Here is a 19,707-nt window from a genome sequence, read left to right as displayed (position 1 = left end):
GAAACAGAAACACATTGTATATCACACGGTTAAATTGTCCGATGGTTCCATAGCCTGACAGTTTGATGATATTCTTTCATGTAGTTTTCTAGTGGGGAGTTGTTAATTATACCCTTGGGAAGGTGTAACCATTCAGTTAATATAAAAGGGGGATTCGATTGACGAGAAATAAAAACACGGCTTCATATTTTGGCTTTGTCTTCCTTGTCCATACCGTCTTTTTTTTCTCTGAACATTTTATTAGAAATAGTTTTCTGTGCTAAGCTTTGATTTGTTTAATTGTTCTACATCTACCAATAAGTGAATTATTACTATATCAACACAATAGGAACTTATATAAATGACATATTATGTATTCTTTGGGAAGTGTTTTACGATGGTTGTTGTCATATTCATGGTAGTACCTTCTATAAAAAGTACACAAAAGTTCAGGCACCAATTATTTTTGTGTCTCTTAAAAAAGTCAGTAGAGAGAAATTTTCCTTTTAAAATTTGATATAGTATTTCATATTTTACAAACTGGAAAAAAGAAATAAGAAATATAATGGACAACACTATATAAAGGGATTTATAAACAAGCTTCTCGCAGAGCTTAAATTTGTCCATGTAGTTTAACTAAGTGTTTTAATGCATGCTAAATCATCATATTTTGGTGTTTTAGTATACTTTGGTGATTATCGTTTTCATCATTTCATCCGAGTCTCGTGTTGCCAAAGTCAAATTGTGGCATTAAGGGACTTATCATTATTTACCTGGGAGTGGGGGCTAGTCATTTTGAAATCAAACATATATAACTTCTGGCCTCTTTAAAAAAAATTTAAAAATGTGATCCCCTCTTCGTTAAACATGCCAACATTTTAACATGTAAAACACTTGCCTTTGACACACATGATATGTAGGATAAACTTGAAGATTCCAAAATTCTCAAATGTTTCATTGAATAGAGATAAGGCAAGTAAACAGTAAAAGACACCAATGATGTTAATGATCCAAATGAATCTCACAAATTATTCAAATTGAAATTTTGTTGCTTTCCTTCCATACTTTGTAACATAAGTAATCTTGTTATATTCATTATTGTCATTGGATACCGTGTCCTTTGATTTGCATATAATAACTTCCTCATCACTAAAATCAGTTCCATCTATCTCTTCTATTATGCCATCATCAGTACTTATTTCACTTTCATCATGTTCATCGCTATTTTGATTTTTATCCATAAGTATTTTGCTCAAGAGAAATCGACCATACATTTCTTTAGTACATGCCTATAATTTATTTTTGTAATTATCTTGCATTCTTTAAAAAAGATGATGCTAATATTATTAATGTATAACCGAAGGAATATAAACAATGGAATGACGATTGAAATAATGTGTCAATGATATTTTACGTTCATGTGAGAGAGATAGTATATAAAGAAAAGATAACAACTCGCACGTGAGTCGCTATAAAGAATGTGACTGTTCTATTTTCACTTTTGAATAATCAGAGAGAATGCATTCTTCACATAATATGTAGGTTTGTAGTGTAGGTCTAGCTAAAATTAGACGTGGTATCCCGGTTGTAATGTTGTAGACATGCATGAGTTGAATTTTAGCACGCTGTTTGACAATGGGACAAAGTGTTGCGAAGCGTGAAGTAAAGAAAGGATTAGAGCTCTATGATTTGAAGAAGCTGGAACACGCTGTTGATGAATGGAATAAGGCTTTACATAGACTAACAGGACAAGGAGATACTCATACAAAGTTTGTCATTCTTGGTTATCTAAATTTAGCATATTTTGACATGGGAAAATATAAATGTGTCATTTCCTGTGCTCGAACTCAGCTGGAGGCGGCAGCTACTGTGGATGAGGAAATGCAAGCGTGTTTGAACCTGTCTCGAGCTCATGAACGTCTCGGGGAGTACGACATTGCAGAAGAATACTGCAAGAAATGTCTTAGTCGGGATAAGAAAGATTCACCATGGACAAAATACGCTTGTTTACTGTACGGTAGACTGCACTTCAAACAATGCGATATATTCCGTGCTTTGAAATACCTAGAGGAAGCGAGAGTTTCAGATACTTCATCAGAAGATCTGGCTTTTAGAATACTTTTAAATGTGTCTTATGGTCAAATATTTGCGTTTCTGAATGACATGGAAACTGGATGTATGTACGTTTCTAAGTGTGTTGATATTATTGCTTCGAATCCAGATTCTGACTTGTCTAAAAAATATCACAAATGTGTTCAACTAGAACAGGTGAAATTGCATTTAGAGAATTCCAGACTAAACGAAGCCCTTGATACTTGTGAGGTAAGAGTAAAAAGCATTGATAGTATAATCAAGGGACTTTATACACAATATAGGATCTCTTCACCGAGGTTATAGTCAGGTTGACATAATGCACAATGAAGGATCCCACCTTCCATGCTTATATTCAGGGGACATGATACTGTATGTAGGATCCTTTCTCTATGGGTATAGTCAATGGGAAATTATACACAAACTAGGATACCTCTTCCATGGTTACTAACAGGGGACATTATATACAATGTTGGATTCTTTCTCCATGGTTACAGCCAGGGGACATGATGCACAATGCAGGATCCTTCCTTCATGGTTATAGTCGGTGGTCAAAATACACAATGTCCTTTCTTCATGGTTATAGTCAGGGGACAAAATACACAGTGTGGTTATAGTACATGTACACTCAAATTGTGATGAACCAAAAGCACTAATAAGTGTTTGTCTCTCCTAGTACTGATAACATTTAATGATGTTGTTCATGAGTATATACACTCATCAAAGACAAATGAACTGATATAATTAATACGTGGCATGTCGTTAAATCTAACAAGATGAATACATGTAACGAGTCATCTTGTGGTTACTTTCTGCTGAAACTGTGTAATACAGTCGTGGGCGTAGATATCAACAAGTACGAGTTTTATAGGTAAACTTTAATTTAATTTATCTATAATGGTAGATCTATACTAAAATACGACTTGCTTGTTACATGTTAATGTTGTTCAGGTCTTGATCTGAAATGTTGGTTCACTTTGGTATACTAAGTTATGTTAAACCGGCGATGCAAGTCAGATCTCCGACTATTGACGTGACTACTTGAATTTGTCGTAACTTTTATTTTGAATTAGGACGCGTTTTATGGTTTTCAACAAATGAAATGCATATAAAGATAATGCATAAGTATCTTGGTAACTTTGTAAGTACTACAGACTCTTTGAGGTTATTCGAAGTTGGTTCAAATTGAAATCTTGTGTGACCTTTTTAAACTCATAGAATACTTCAGAAATTACTAATTTCCCCTGACATTTATACATAACTGTTTGTTGTTACGAATTCCCTACCCTCGTCGTCCTTCGATATTCGGGTTTAATGAATGTTCAATAGTTAATTAATGCCACATGAAAGACAGATAAAACAGAAAGCAAACCAGATGTGGAATATGTTTATAAACAGAAGAGATACCTAACATTCCTCGGTTTGTATATTTCACCTGCCGGCATCGATTCACTGGTAGAAACTATCCATGACATAACACTGATGATGAACAATTCTCGTGTGCATTCCCGTCAGAATGTATTGTCTCGAGTTTGCCATTTGCTTCACCCGGCAGCTCCATTTAATTCCATGTCCCAATCAGTAGCAATATATAAACTGCTGCGCTGACAAGGGATGCACTAAACGCACTTAACTGCAATAATACTTTATCTCATCTTATAACTTGGGTGAAGATATGTATATAGCTAATGAATATTGAAAACAAAACTTTCAAGTTTTCTGTATTATAAAGAATAACATAAACTCAAACCTGGCTAATTTTACTCAGAACGTAATTTTAAAGATCTTTTAATTACACGTTTCTTATTTTTCCACAGAATGTAATGAAAGATGCAATCCAAAGTCGAGATCGTCAACTCCAGGCTGAGTGTTTACATGTGTTTGCAGAAATTCATCGACGAAGTAGAAGTTTTGAGGTTTAAACATGTCTTAATTTCGAAAATACCATACTCCATAATTTATCCTTACATGACCATTCGCGGTTTTGGTTTGAATATAACAAAATCTAATTGTATGCAAAAGAATCGTCTAAGCAGAACATTCAATAATTTAAACTAAAATATAGAAACCCACTGGTACTGTCCAAGTTAAAACTGTTCTCATGTTGGACATATGCTAAAACTTGGTCTGGAATGGTCTGGCTTTGAAGACTGAATATGTTCTTAATCCGAAATAATTATGTTTATTGGTCAAACAGTTAGAGATAATATCATTAAAAGTATATAAAAAAATCGCTAGTTTTTGCTAATCGTGGTGACATTTGCAATCAATGTCGTCCATTTTAGTTTCATCCCAAACTCAGTTCCGAACAAACAATATTAAAATGCCAACATTTTAGGTAAATGAACACGTATATTTACTGTTCATAACACCTATATATTATATATATATCAATAATAATTCATATAGATTAATGAAAATTTTATTTCAAATAAATGTGAATAGTTAACCGTCTCTGCTAACATTTATTTTTTCTATTCACAGTGAGACATAATACTTGTCAGAGCGATGTGCTCGCTTATATAGGCAATACCTACTCCATATTAAGCTAGATTGTTAAAATGCTAACACCTGCATTAAGTCGATTCTAATCAATCTATTCATTTTTTATTATCTCAGTCTTCGAGTGTAAACATACTCTCGGAGTATATATCCTTCTTCCATTCAAACTCTTTCTCTTTTGTTTATACTGTGGTCATTTTTATTTATACACCATCTGATACAAAGGGAAAGTTTCCTATCTTGTTTATCGTCCGTATAAAAAGATGATAAAACGTCCAATTTTCACTCAGACGATCCATATCGTTAATCATTTCTATATCACAACATTTTGAAAATCCTTGCTGCTTGGGGATTTTTATTTTGCCTTTTTGGGCGTTTCGAAAGACAATTGTTAAATAAACGTTCTATTCATACCAGCTGACTTGAAATACAGTAGGGGCAATGATCGCACCACTGTTGTAATTAGAGTTGATTGCAAACATCACACTTTTATTTAAAATCTAGCATATCTAATGGAATGCATACAAAACATTTTAACAATAATATAAAATGTATTGAACTTCGAATATTGAATAGTGTCATATATATTTTTTTTAAATCAAACCGATAAATTTAATTAAAATACATCGTACTATTGTTTAGTTATAACACCTACATATACATATATTTTTGTATCAGCAAACAGGCACGAATAATAAGTAAATCAATTAGATTAATATTTCAGAGAGCTAGTCCTAGATATGAGTCAGCCTATGCAATATTTACAGAGATAGGAGATAAATATGGTCTTATGCAGGTTTTGTATGGAATGGCTAAAACTACATGTCAGCAACAGGATTTTGACCAGGTACTTCGATAGTTCTGCATTAAAGTATTTTACATATACTTCCCATAAATCATTTTCAATAAAAAAAATTACATGTATATAGAATTTTTTAAAAATAAAACTATATAAAATCGTTTTAGATGACAGAAAAGAATAAGCATCAACGGGAGGGGGAAGAGGGGTCCAAGCACTGGGTTTTGAACCAATTATGTATTGAGTAAACCATTTTATTATTCTAAAGTCTCATATGAAAACAAATCACGTTCAGATCAATAAATCTACATGTAATTGAAGGTAAATCACAAATAAATGAACATCAAAATTAATAATATCTTTACGTATGGAATAAATTTATATAGTAATGAGAGTTATATAATGAAAGACGTTAATTCTACGTCATTGATAGTAAATAAATATTTTTTTACCTTGTATTTATACTATACATGTAAAAGCAGACTGTTAAAACTTATTTAATTTTATTTTATGTGCACATATCATACATGCGTTGTTTTGTTAGTTTGGTTTTATAATTATTCCAGGCCTGTGAACTTTTTAAAAGATCTTTAGAAATATCACAAGAAATAGGAAACAAGGTACATTTACATATGATACGAATTTTTGTTCATTGCCATCAGTACAATGATAAGAACATACTTGAGGTAGATGGCATTTGATCCATTCCGTTTAGATATATCGATAAATATATAATAATTTGCATCTATTTAATATGAGTTCCAAATAATGATTAAAAAGTTTACAATACAAATCCTTGTTATATCCAAATAAAATGCTAATATCTCGCGTGGAAACACAATTCATTCTTACCCGAACCCGACCTTGAAAACAAAAATACGGAAGTCCTCTGTACGTATATGAAAAATACATTATAACCTCCGATACGATTTTCTTTCCTAGTTGTCAATAAGGTGTTTTGGATACTGAATAATATAACGCACATTGTAACGATTGGTTAATTGCTCAAACCATACCAGTATTTTGTAGAAAAAAATATGCGTAAACTATACTCCGTACCGTACATGCACGATCCGAATATCGTATGAACCGGCTCATCTTCTAACATGTTCATGGTAATAGCGATTATGTTCATAATAAATAACTACTTTCGGTGTTAGTCATCTGACCTGGTTATTTGTTTCGCTGAACCACGCTCCATAAATTGGAATTATAACTTTAAAGTTCCTATGGATGCCGTAGAGGACTATGTAAGAAAATAGATCAAACGAGAACAAGGCATTGATTCTCTAGAGCTGTCAGAGTTGTTAAAGGCCGCGAGGTCTTTAATTTTGAAACGGATGAAAGTTTTAAGTAGGTCAATGAGTTCCATGGCTACATCACTTTTCAAAGACCCCGATGTAGCAAAAACATTGTCTAGTATACATGAAAAGTATGTTCTCGTACCAGCAGACAAAGCCCAAAACAACATTGTTTTTGTCTGCAACACGTTTTACATCCAATGTTTATTATCAGAGGTAGTTGTAGAAATAGCAGTGATAAGACCTATACTGCTACCACACTCTCCAAAGAAGAGATTGGAAAACCATAAATCTGTGTTATCCTCTTTTGGTCTCTCCACCGAGGACGATGATTGTGATTTACCGTTTATATACTGGATCCCTAATATCCACAAGAATCCATACAAACAACGTTTCATAGCTGGATCTGCAAAATGTACCACCAAACCTCTTTCAAAACTTTTAACTTCTATACTCACAACTGTCAAAGGGGGTCTGCAGTCCTACCACAACGCTTGTTACTCCCGTAGTGGTATTAATTCAATGTGGATCCTGACAATTCGAAAGATCTTTTGGAGACAATCAGTTCAAGACTATTATCTGAATATAGTAGCATTAAAACCTATGATTTTTCAACATACTTCTATTCCCCATACTCAGTTAAAAACCCGACTTAAAAACATTATACATCGTTGTTTTTCCAAAAAAGATGGTACACCTAGATACAAATATATAGTTCTTGGTAGAGATTCCTCATACTTTGTAAGAATTAATTCCAAATCATCTTCCAAATATACAGAGGAAGATGTTTACAAAATGTTGGAATTTTTAATCGACAACACATTTGTCCAGTGTGGTGGACGTGTTTTTCAATAAACGGTCGGCATTCCAATGGGAACAAATTGTGCTCCTCTACTTCCTGACCTATTCCTTCACTCTTATGAGGCTGACTTTAAAGCTGATTTGATCCGAAAGAATATCGTTTGGCTAGATCCTTTAATCTCAGTTTCCGCTATATAGATGACGTATTATCTTTAAACAATCCTAATTTCGGGGATTTGATACATCGCATCTACCCGAAAGAACTTGAGATAAAGGATACTACAGACACTGTGAAGTCAGCCTCGTATCTTGATCTACACTTAGAAATATATGGTAAAGGAAAACTATTGACCAAACTTTACGACAAACGTGATGACTTTTCATTCAAAATTGTCAAGTTTCCTTTCATCTGTGGCAACATCCCTTCAGCACCTGCGTATAGAGTGTTCATATCACAACTCATACGTTATGCCAGAGCTTGCCGAATCTACGCAGACTTTTTGTATCGCGCTAGAACTCTAACAAATAGGCTTCTGGAACAGGGTTATATTGCTACAAGATTGAAGTCATTACTGCAGAGGTTTTATGGTCGCCATCGTGGATCGTTATGGTGCATCCAATCTGGACCTTAAAACTGATTTATTCAACGGGTCATAGTTTTCCTTTCCTCGTTTGTCTACCCCGGACTTGATTTTTTATGAGCAACTCGGCGGGTGTTTCTAGAAAAGCAGAGGACGGTTACCCTACCGGTGCACATGGTCCATGCTCCCAGTTTTTAGTGGAGTCCGAGTTGCACATTTGCTTTTGTTTGTTTGTATGTATGATTTTACTTACTGTATGTTCTTTGTTGTGTACACATGTACGTTTGTTTTCCATTTCCATGTCTGGCCTTTGTCCCTGGATTACATATTTTTTTATTACCGCTATAACATTGGTTCCCTTCCTTGATCTATCTTTCAAAAATATAATGTATTCTTTACATTGCCCCCATCCCAGATATTTTCCCAAACGCGCCGATTTTACAAAGACAATAAGAAACATGTCGAGCTGACGGAAAAAAATTCTTCGCACCTGCGTGGGCTGGTGAAATTAAAAAGCTTTCGATTTTCTTAATTGTTACTTTCTACGTATTCCTCCTATTCTAGCAGCCCACAAAACTGTCTTGACTACTGCCACTGGTTAGTTCTTTAAAGTGATATACATATACATGTACATACAACAGGTGACTAATAATCTATGTGTGTGTGTGCTTCTATAATCTTTTCTCGCTTTTACTACAGATGTTCGCAGTAAAATGTTGTATAAATCTTACTGAACTTTGTGACGCTGAATCTATAGAGGAGTATGAACAACTTCTGGACTACCTGATAAATGAAATGGGGCTTTTCTGTGGTGTTTGTAGTGATGCAATTGGGAAAACAAAAGAACAGCTCGATATGTTACCCTGTTGTCACTTAATTCATACCAGGTAATTATAACGCAACTAAAGGTAAAAAAACAGACACAACTTTCAAAGAATACTATTATCTGTACATATAATAATAATATTTTTTATGTACAATATAAAATCACAAGTCATAGACACGATGATAGGTGTTCATTGCAAAGTACAATAATGTATTTGTGATGTTATGTTATAAACATGAGAAGTTTGTTGGTCTGTTGAAATTAAGGGATATTCTGTGATGAAAAGTCACTTATAAGAAATTTTATAAATTTGATTCAACTACAGTCGAACTTCACTAGCTCGAACTCGGATGGCTCGAACACCCGGGATTTCTCGAACACAATTCAAAGTACCAAAATTGTCTCCTATATAATCAATATAAATAACCTTGGATTACTCGAACTTCGATTTCTCGAACAATCATTTTAGTTAATTACAGGTAAAATTTAAGTCATCACTCATTAGGTATTTTTGATCTTTAAAATAACACTGATTGAAGTTCGAGAATGTTCCGAAGTCGGTATGATAAAAGCACGAAAGAAAATCGGATGAAAACAAACTATTGACCAAAGAACTCGAACAACTCTGAACGTTTTTAAAAGCGAACATAGCATTTTTAATGTCCACAAATCAACATAATCTTCCGAAAGCGAACGAAAAAGATCCACGAACTAACACAACTTCATAGGAAGCCGGCAATTTCTAACGATGCAGTCCGAACTCGGACTGACACCCAAACAGATCAGGAAATATACGAACTTTTCTCGAACTCCCGATAACTCGAACACATTTCAATGGTCCCTTGCAGTTCGAGCTACCGAGATTTGACTGTATTCTATAAGTGTTCAACTGTATCATATACGTATATACTGTATGTGTTTAACAAATGAATACTGATGATACAATATTCATTTATTTTCACCTGTATTTTACAAAATGTACGTTTACTTCCGATTTCTGTTCCTGGTTTCTCTGCTTTGTCTTAGTCGCTTGTTTTTTCGAAATTTTAGATGTTTGTTTAAAGGTATTTACCCTTGATTTTGCCTTTAAATTATTGTGCAGTGTCAGTATACCGTTCATATATCTTCTTACCACTCTTAAAGGTACGTTAGATCATATAAGGTTGTGTTAGAAAAATACAGAACTGTTAATTTAAGGAAGTGTTACCGTATGTACAGTATCAAACGTGGCAAATATAAATGTGCTACATACCGTACCTATATATTTATGATCATTCGATTACCACCATAGCTACTACTACATTAATAGAATTATCTTTCTTTTGTAGATGTGCGTGTCATTTAGCTCGCTTTACATGGGGGAGGAAGGAGAAAATGAGGCCATGTCCAACTTGTAGAAAACTATCGGCGTCTAATCCTTTGTTGTGAACTTCAATTTTCACTAAATAATAATAAGTACTTGATGTGGCCATTTTACCATTCAAATGTGAATGTCGTTGGTTTCAGCGATCGACCGGGCTCGAACGAATGACAGATAAGTGTGAGTGTAACCCGTGCTCAGTGGGACCAAACCTAGTAATATCATTCCACTTCAGTATATTTACATCTCAGACAGTGTGTATGCTTTAGTTTTGTCTGATGTGTAAGAAACAAGAAGTTATACAGAAAACGTTTAAGATATACACAATTATCTTCTGCAGATATCCGTTTAAAGAAATACTCTAATTTGTGGTAATTATATAAACGTTTTAACTTTGTTGTATGCACATATATGTTCCTTTACCCCATTGTAAATTTTGTACAGTGTGTATGTATTGTATGTGTATCTTGTATAATCAATGAAAAGGCGAATCAAATGAAAAAAAATATCGATTTTCTGTTAATTGCAATGATTGAATGAATATTTACACTTGTTACATTCGCACAAGTGAATATAGTTCAGCGAAACTCGTGTTAATAATTCTAGATATTATATTGTATATAATAGATAGTTGTGATTTACCGAATGTTCCCAGTGCAAAAAAAAAATCGATAAATAAATTCGGTCATTTCACTCTCGCACTTTCTACCGTCAAAACGTCACAACACGAAAATCAATCCGCCGTACTTTATGTTGAAAATAGCATCGAATAACACAGGAAATCTATATAATAAATAGGATACTTAATTGGTTATCGCGAACAACCAAAATATTATTACTAGTGCCAAGAACCCATTCAGAATTAACTCGTGATCATATTTTGGTTCTCAATTCTTTCCAATTAATTATCCTATTATTTTTTTCGTGCTCTGTATGCGATTTGTGTATTCTCTTCTACTTGATCATGATTTTAATGTGAACGTTTCAACTGTAATTCGTATGTAAGCTTGCATGAAATTATATTAACTCAGTCATAAAGAAATATTTGCTTTAATTTTGTGAACCAAAAAAAAAAAAAAAATAAATAAAATAATAAGGTGAAGACCATATTTTTGTTCTGTGTATACTGTTCTTAAGATTATTATCTCATTCAACAATAATTCGTGTAAATATTTCACTATAAAAAAACGAAAACTACATACTCATAGTTTTAAATGCATAGAATATTCCAAGTTTGGAAAGTAAATACCTCAAACTTATCACGACTTCTCTAAAGTATACACGTAAGGCTTGTAGCAAACATGTACAAATATTATAACTTGTAGAACATAGAACATCAAAGTAATAAATGCATTCAGATAGCGTGTCGAGTTCGTTGATGACTAGAAGGAGTATTCATTGAATAAAACGTTAGCATGGCAAGAGCACACTGAAAAATATGTGTCCAGATATATTTTCACTCAGGTGGTTGACTTATAAACGTCTTTACTTTCGTATCAACGCTTTCCCGCTTTCCTTCGTTGATTTTCATTTTAAGTTCGTGGATACTTTGACGCTTTGCAGTAACTGACATTGGAGCATTACTTAGCCTATTCTGAATGAGTTGATTTTTCCATGCATTCGCTGACATGGTTGGCCTCTTTTGATTTAGAATTTCTGAGATTCCCGCGTTCCTACCTAATCCGCTTGTCATTGGTCGATCCCTGTTGGAATCTTGATTATCTAAAGCATTTAGCTGTATAGATAAGGCACTTAAATCGACACCTGCTGTCGAACTATGTCGACGTAATTTCCGTTCCCGTTCATGCAATCGACGATTTTTGACGGCGGGGACACCCTTCTTTGCTTTGAGCAACTTTTTTGTGAGTTCGTTTGTATTGTCCATCCAAGAAGGCTTAGAGCTTGATGTACTACCAGAAGAACTACTAAAAGTTACGTCGGAAATACAGCTTTCTGCGTCAGAGTCTTTTGCCTGACCGCTCCCGCGCTTTACTGGACTGCTTTGGGGGCGGATTTGTACTGAAGCGAGAGAAGCAGAAAAATCACTGTCCGATCTACGACGACTAGATGTAGAAAACATGGCCGACTGTGGTCGCTTTATCCGCCGCTTCTTTCGACCCACAATTCTCTCTCCATACATGTAGAAGGGCCCCTCATCCTCAGTTTGTTTCACAATATCTTCGTGAGGCGCTAGTCCTTCAGCGCTATGTCCACTACACGAGTTAATGTAATCCAACGTTAGGGAAATAAGACGAATATCTTGATTTGTTACTCTGATGGCATGAGTTTTCTCTTTTTCCAAAAGATTAAGACGTCCTTGTAACCTCGCATTTTCAATGTTATTAATTCGGTATGCTCTTTGCATACGAGACGAGTTGTACGTTGGATTTTCGTTTGCTGGCATTTTAACTTATGTTTTGAAGAATAAAGTCGGTTACATTGAACGAATACTAATCCTTCCTCAATGAATAACTGGACATTTTTATTTCTCTAAATGAACACAAATACTGTAGATATACCTTGTTTAGCTAGCGTCAATCATGGCTGAAAATAGAAGATAAAATAAGGCAATAAGTATACACTTGTAGTTGATGAAGTGTTTAAATTTCCAATGCACTAACGATATACAACCACTTACCGAACCCCAAGTGGTACGGAATGCATTAGAACACTTGAAATATCCCAAGTAACCAACAAAGAGAGTTTCTTAGGCAATCCATTGGTATCCACGTGGGTTAAAAACGGTCAATTTGATCCTTTATAAGGAAACAAGAACGCAACCTCAATAAATCTCATGTCATTTGGTTATTATTTCTATACATTGTAACACTCATAAGGATGTTTATCTTCAAAAATCCAATAAATGTTTGAAATCATACGGGTGATGAATTGATCGGGTTTGTGTTTTAATTGACGAGAAATTCTAAAACCCCGATGCTGCCTTTGAGCAAAATAATCTACTCATTGATTTCTTTGCAATCAGTCATTCAATTAAGAATGTTCTTTATTGCTTCCAAACAAATAAAAGCCTTATCTATGGTAACTATCGTGTGTGGCTCCAGCATGGTTTTTTTGGTAAACTGTAGCAGTTTCTCATAAATAGGGGTCATGTTCCAAATCAATATTGACCATCATTCAGTTTTATTTATTCAAAGATCTTGAACAAGAGTTCATTACGGTTGAAAGCGATTTTTCCAAGCACTTATTGCACAAATTCAGGGATATATTTTACACTTTACCCGTAAGATATTTCTTTACCCCCTCCCCCCCATGTGCGATAAACAGTTCCTAAAGAAAAAATACATTTTCATTGCAAATCATGTACCAGGTCATCCTTAATATTCTGTGAATGACGAAGTGTTTTACATTCGAACTAGAAGTCAACAAAATGTGATAAATAACTTGAAAGTTCTGTTCTCAAATGAGATCGTTATTAATTTGACTGAACAAGGATAAAGTACGCTAAGTATTAAGACCAATTGAAGCGATTTCGTGCTGTCTTCAAGGGATGAAAGTGAATCCTTTTATTCACACATAAAGACCTTTGTATGAAAGGATAGTTGAAATCGAATACTGGCATGAATAATTATCATCATTGGGAAAACTTGTCTCGTCTATTTACATAAAAGAGAAAGTTTATTTGATTTAGAACGATCTGTTTGTTCACCATGGAATACATTTATAAGAAAATGACCATTCAATCAAACGCTTCAGAATAATTATGTCATCGCACAACAGAGATAATTCTGAAAGGATGAATTTTAAACCCTAAAATTTTATAACTTGTTCAAATATGAAATGTTTGACAAAGTATTACATTACCCTTATAAAATCATTTAAGATGTAGATTAATATCCTCATACGAATATTCTGTTCTTCTCTGTGTTTTATTGATAGTGGCATAGGTACAAGTAAAGAAGCGTCAAAACCCATTCAATATTTCTGTATTTGCTGACTTACATGTGTAAGTAGCTTTATTCAATATACATGTATCATACATCTGTATGAATGCACTATAATATAGTACATGTACTTTTACCGGTATATACATATTTATTATTGAATTTAAAACGATTTAATTCTAGTATTGCAGTACATTGGTCTTTTAACATGATAGCTTAATGTATCGATTTGTATAGTAAGAGTATATATTTTTTTTACCGAATTCTTCATTTTACATATGCACTGTAATGATGTCGGTGAATTACAAATAAGACAACACAGCCATGCCATGGCCATAAAGGTTTAAAAGGCCAAGATTGTATTTTCAGGTAGTTATAACATTCAAAGTTCAACTTAATATTTCTGAAAAATTGATAACCTACCTCCGACAAAAAATGTTTTATATCCAGATGTGTATGGTACCATGTGTAAAAATCAACGGCATATTGACGAAACCGAACGTCCTCGATTTAATTTGGGATTTATTGAATCCGGGCAATCAAACCCGAGGATTATTTGTTTATAACAAATCTAAAGCCTTTAATCCCCTGTTATATCAATCGATTTCCATTTTACAAATAAACGGCAAAAGATCCGATATATAATATCCAACAGACCGTGTAATCTCTTCATGGATATTATAACTGAAAGTTTATTAGTTTTATAAATGATTATATTGAATAACATTGTCGATACCGAAAACCTATAGAAGTTGAATAAAGTTACAACAAAAAAAATGAAAATAATTATAAATGATTTATTGGTAATTAAAATTCAATACAAGACATTTTATACCATATTTCAATTAGTTTTTTAGTAATATAATCTTTGTGCGGAAGTGATCTCTTTAACAATTGCATGTATATTGTAGCACTATTTTGTGTATGACTTTTTGAGAAAACAATATTAGTTACACGTATCTATACACTGTTTGTGAAATGCACATTTTTCTGTCTTTTGAGTAATGACAACAGTACGAATTACACTTGATGACAATTGATACTAAAATATTTTAAAGCTGACAGGCAATAAAGCTAATTGTTTGCTGTAACTTGAAAACATGATGTACTCGTAGTTAGAAACTGACTACGTAATACCAGAGGTGGTCTATAAAATCCAGACATGATTATAATTTCGATGCATTTGAGAAGGGAAATTGACAAAATACTGACAATACCAGATACTGATACATATTTCGATAGTTCATATAATAATTTGTATAAAATCTTAGACAGCCACACTTTGTTTCTAATAACTGTGCAACGTTTCATTCGCATATAATGAGACCCATTAATGTGACCCCACACGAACCTCGGACTTAAGATAACTTTGACCATCGTCCAAATATGACGCACAGTCCCACTAACCAGAATTCAAGATAATTCACTATTTTATGCATGCTTCTTTTTTTTTATAAAGATCAAAATTAGAAATTTTGTGGACATGAATTTTAATTGTTTATTAAAAGGTATTACCGATGAGGGTTTGAAACAAAATTCCCAAATGTCACAATGAATCATCTGATTGTAACTTGAAATGTTCTTTGACTTACACACATACAGATGTAATGCATATGTAACATGCTAATTAAGTTTTTGACAGGACATGTACGAATAGAAAAAAATATCGATATGCAACATAAATAATAACTACTTTCTTAAATTAGAGAATTGTCGAACCTTTTTTTCGGGTACAATGGCCGCATTACTGAACCTCTAATCCAATTAATGTTTATTCCCCAGCTCTACAGAATTTTTGTACATAGTTACAATAAATGCAGACAAGACTACTTTATGTATAAGTTGCAGTCTTCTCAGGCGATTTTACACAGTCGTTAATCTGTTACAATATGTTATTGGGCCTTCATTGATTTAAACAATAAAGAAATCACTAAAGCATATTAAAATATTGAAAATTCAAGGATGCCGACCTCATAAAACTTACTTTTCAAAACCATGCGTCGATCAATTGAAAAGAATGAAACAAATCGTCATAAAGTTGTGTATACTTACAAGACTTCCAGGACGGCTACTAAGGCTGCTCCAAAAATTATCGGGTTTCCCTTACAGGCACACTAATATTGAACTAAAATCATGAACACACAGTGCACCTAGTTAGCTACTTGTATATGCATTCATTTGTTTTAAAAGGTAAATATTGAAATCCGTCGTCAGGCGCGTAAGGTAACTTTTACCCGTATTATCAGCTGGACTCAAAATTCTGACGTCTTAAGATAAACCAATTTAAAGTTTTCGTTCGTGATATTGCAGTTAAATCTAGTAAAGTTTGGACTATTCATAAACTTTAAAATGGGAGATTGTTCAAATAATGAACCGATTGTGAAGTAGAAAATTTTATTTTCTCTTTAAAATTTACCTTTAATTCAATTTTAGACAGAATACTTTTATACAGATTTAAATTATGACAAATATATGTGAAGAAAACTTCAGTGGGTAACAAAAGAACAGAACAACTCAAAAGTCTATTTGGTTTCATTCTGAAAGGGCCATCAAATAACCTAGGGTCAGGAAAGTGGCAGCCAAAGTTCCTCACTCAATATACTATTTAAATTCCAGTCCTTTGAGTGACACAATAGGATAATTGATATGGTTAAAAGTCGTAATATGTCAATATTATTTTCATTGTCAATTACCTTAAAGATTTTACCTGTCGATAATTTTGATAATTCAAGGTGCGAAATTAAACCAAATATAAAACCTTATAAAGGGCAATAATCATACATATTCTGAAATTTCAGGCGCGTAGCTGAGGCCAAATTGAAATGTAGGCAAAATTACGGCAGGTCCAGAGAGCGAAGCCCCCACCCGAAGCTCCGCGGAGATCGCGTTTTAGAGCATCATTTATGCCTCTCCTGGATGTATTTTTATCTCAAAAAAAAAAAAAAAAAAAAAATTGGCAAAATTAAGTGCAGGCAAAAGCTTTTTTGCCTAACGGCAGCTACGCGCCTGAATTTGAATTTATTAAGCTGTCATTGGAAACTATATAAAGATATTAAGGCTACTATTGCATTGAATTGTCACCCATGTTCTCTTTGGTCCCACATACTATACTGTGGGTTCAGTGTTCCTGTATTCTGTTAATAGGTCCTTAATTAAGTCCATTTAAACTATATCTGACAAAGTAACAAAAATTCGACCTTTTGGTTAGTTCTGTTTCGGAATAACTAAGGCATTATTGCGTATGAAAATGCATATAATAAAGGCAAGTTCAATCGTGAGTAGTACTTTTTTATGCCTTATTTTGTTTCCAGTTTTGATTAGAACAATACGTATTTGATGTTCTAAATAAAGGATTATTTAGTTACAACCCAAAAACTAGATGGTGTCATATCACAATGATGCGCATACACTAGATGGCGATAGATTGGCGGCATATCACAATGATACCCATACACTAGATGGTGTCATATCACAATGATACCCCTGCACTAGATGGTGATATATATTGGTGTCATATCACAATGATACCCCTGCACTAGATGGTGATATATATTGGTGTCATATCACAATGATACCCATACACAGGATGGTGATAGATTGGTGGCATATCACACTGATACCCATACACTAGGTGGTGTCATATCACAATGATACCCATAAACTAGGTGGTGATATACTGGCGACCTATCACAATGAATTCCATACACAAGATGTTGACAGATTGTCGGCCTATAACCATCATACCCATGATGGTGATTGATTGGCGGGCTATGACTAATGAACTCAAACACTAGATGGCGATAGATTTGCGATATATCACCAATAAACCCATACACTAGATGGCGATAGATTGGCCGCCTATCACCATGACACTCATACACTAGATGGCGAAAGATTGTCTATCACCAGTAAACCCATACAACTCCCCAGTGTTTAGTATACTGCCATAGCAATACGTGCTTTAGGTTATTTGTTTCCCGAAGACCGCTTTCAAATACATGTCCAGACGGATTATAATTATGACCTTTCATTAGTTAATGTATTTAAAGCGAGACCCTTGGATGTGTACATATGTACAACAGTAGACCGTGTGTATAAAGTAAATTGATTCTTTAAGAGTAGTAAGTCTTTTGACACAAAGAAAGTATGTACTTACTAAATGGATGTATATTCCATGCACACAGTCATAAATAGGTCTGAAAACCTAGATGGTAAACATGACAAAAGTTAATATAACTTTCTGTGATTTCCCATCCATAGCTTGTAAGTATGATTCTTCCTCAATAAAGCATAAACCCACTTACATCATTCCCATTGAGCCGAGACTTATTGTAAATTTCTCGTATAAATTTTGAAAATGGGTATTTAAGTGTATTTAATGCTAGTAATATAAATGCCAGTTTAAAGCATTTCCCTTCATTGAACAAGACTTTGGATACTTTATGGGATACATATAAATTATACATATTTTCATTTAAACGTGAAACCTTCTATATAATTGACAAGTGATCATGACTTTTAAAATATTAGGACCATGTTTTTAACTTCACATCGTTTAATCTTCTAGTTTTGAAATGTCGTTATGGCCCACGCAATGCAAGACGTTTATTTGTGTACTTAGAAGAAATATTTAAAGTTGATAACACGAGAAATAAATATGACATTCAATCCTCGTATCCACATTTCTGTCCTGTTTATTTCGGTTGGTTCGGTTGAAACTTTGTATAAATGACTGGTATCTTAAAAAATGCCGTTTTAAAATATTTCACATACAAAAATACATGCACGTACACATGAAAGGAAAACTTGCTTCTACTATTAGGACATGCATACTTTAAACCAACCAGCATCCTGAGAGTATTGAATGTCAATACAAAGTCCTGTACCGGAACAAAATATGTTGAAGAGAACAAAGCACAAAGTTAGCGCTAAATTTATTAACGGGAAAGTGCGGAAAACTGAGTTTGGATTAATTTTCTAAGTCTAAGGGCCAATAACTCAGCAAAGAATCCACCGACCGGAACAGAACTCGAACTTCATCTGTAACTGGTCACGGTAAAGCAATATACTAAATTGTCAACTGTACATGGTATATATCTGCAGGTATGACGATACAAAGTGCGAAAAACTGAATTATTGTATGAAATTTTTTAGCCCAAGTGCCATAACTCAGCCAAAAACCAACGAACTCGAACAACATTTGAAAAATCGATTTGTCGTGGTAAAGCAATGTACCAAATATCCAATATAAGCACGACGACATACGAGCGAAACTGATTTACCGGATTGTTGGACGGAGTGCAAATCCTTCGGCACAAGTATTCTGTATGAAACAAGTTATTGCAACTGCTTCATAATGCAAATTTGCAATAATGCCAGAGGTCATAAGTTTCATTGTTACATTTCCCCCCCAAAATTACAACGTTTAAAGCATTAAGTTTACAATGTTACAATGAGTAGCCAAATGTAGCCACTTATCAATTTGGGCCTAGCTAGATTAATTATACGATTAAGAAATTTCGAAAAGAGGAGTTACAGACTAATATTTGCTCAAATTGCTTAATT

The 19,707-nt window shown here is 33.8% G+C and overlaps 2 protein-coding genes across 5 annotated transcripts; one reads left to right on the top strand and one right to left on the bottom strand.

Moving 5' to 3' along the window:
* Positions 1-1,361: 1,361 nt before the first annotated feature.
* LOC148615008 (43 kDa receptor-associated protein of the synapse-like) lies at positions 1,362-11,125 on the top strand. The gene is made up of 6 exons (XM_088589594.1): positions 1,362-2,301; positions 3,888-3,986; positions 5,297-5,419; positions 5,938-5,991; positions 8,754-8,941; positions 10,209-11,125. Exons 1-6 carry the CDS (start codon positions 1,615-1,617, stop codon positions 10,306-10,308), a joined length of 1,251 nt encoding a protein of 416 aa, XP_088445720.1. The 5' UTR covers positions 1,362-1,614; the 3' UTR covers positions 10,309-11,125.
* A 149-nt stretch (positions 11,126-11,274) lies between these two features.
* LOC148615007 (uncharacterized) lies at positions 11,275-18,448 on the bottom strand. 4 transcript variants are annotated; one of them, XM_088589596.1, is made up of 2 exons: positions 18,299-18,448; positions 11,275-12,784 (listed from the first exon to the last, which is right to left on the bottom strand). In XM_088589596.1, exon 2 carries the CDS (start codon positions 12,642-12,644, stop codon positions 11,697-11,699), a length of 948 nt encoding a protein of 315 aa, XP_088445722.1. In that variant the 5' UTR covers positions 12,645-12,784; positions 18,299-18,448; the 3' UTR covers positions 11,275-11,696. The 4 variants fall into 4 exon arrangements, with proteins under 4 accessions (XP_088445722.1, XP_088445721.1, XP_088445723.1 ...); XM_088589595.1 differs by lacking the exon at positions 18,299-18,448 and adding an exon at positions 16,195-16,350; XM_088589597.1 differs by lacking the exon at positions 18,299-18,448 and adding an exon at positions 14,566-14,707.
* Between the last annotated feature and the right edge of the window lie 1,259 nt (positions 18,449-19,707).

This window comes from Perna viridis, chromosome 6 (assembly GCF_037379345.1).
Source record: "Perna viridis isolate PV_CMFRI_1.1 ecotype Kerala chromosome 6, ASM3737934v1, whole genome shotgun sequence".
NCBI classification, from domain to species: Eukaryota; Metazoa; Mollusca; class Bivalvia; order Mytilida; family Mytilidae; genus Perna; species Perna viridis.
Note: the sequence above shows the minus strand (reverse complement) of the source record. Positions and strands in the feature narration are given on the sequence as shown.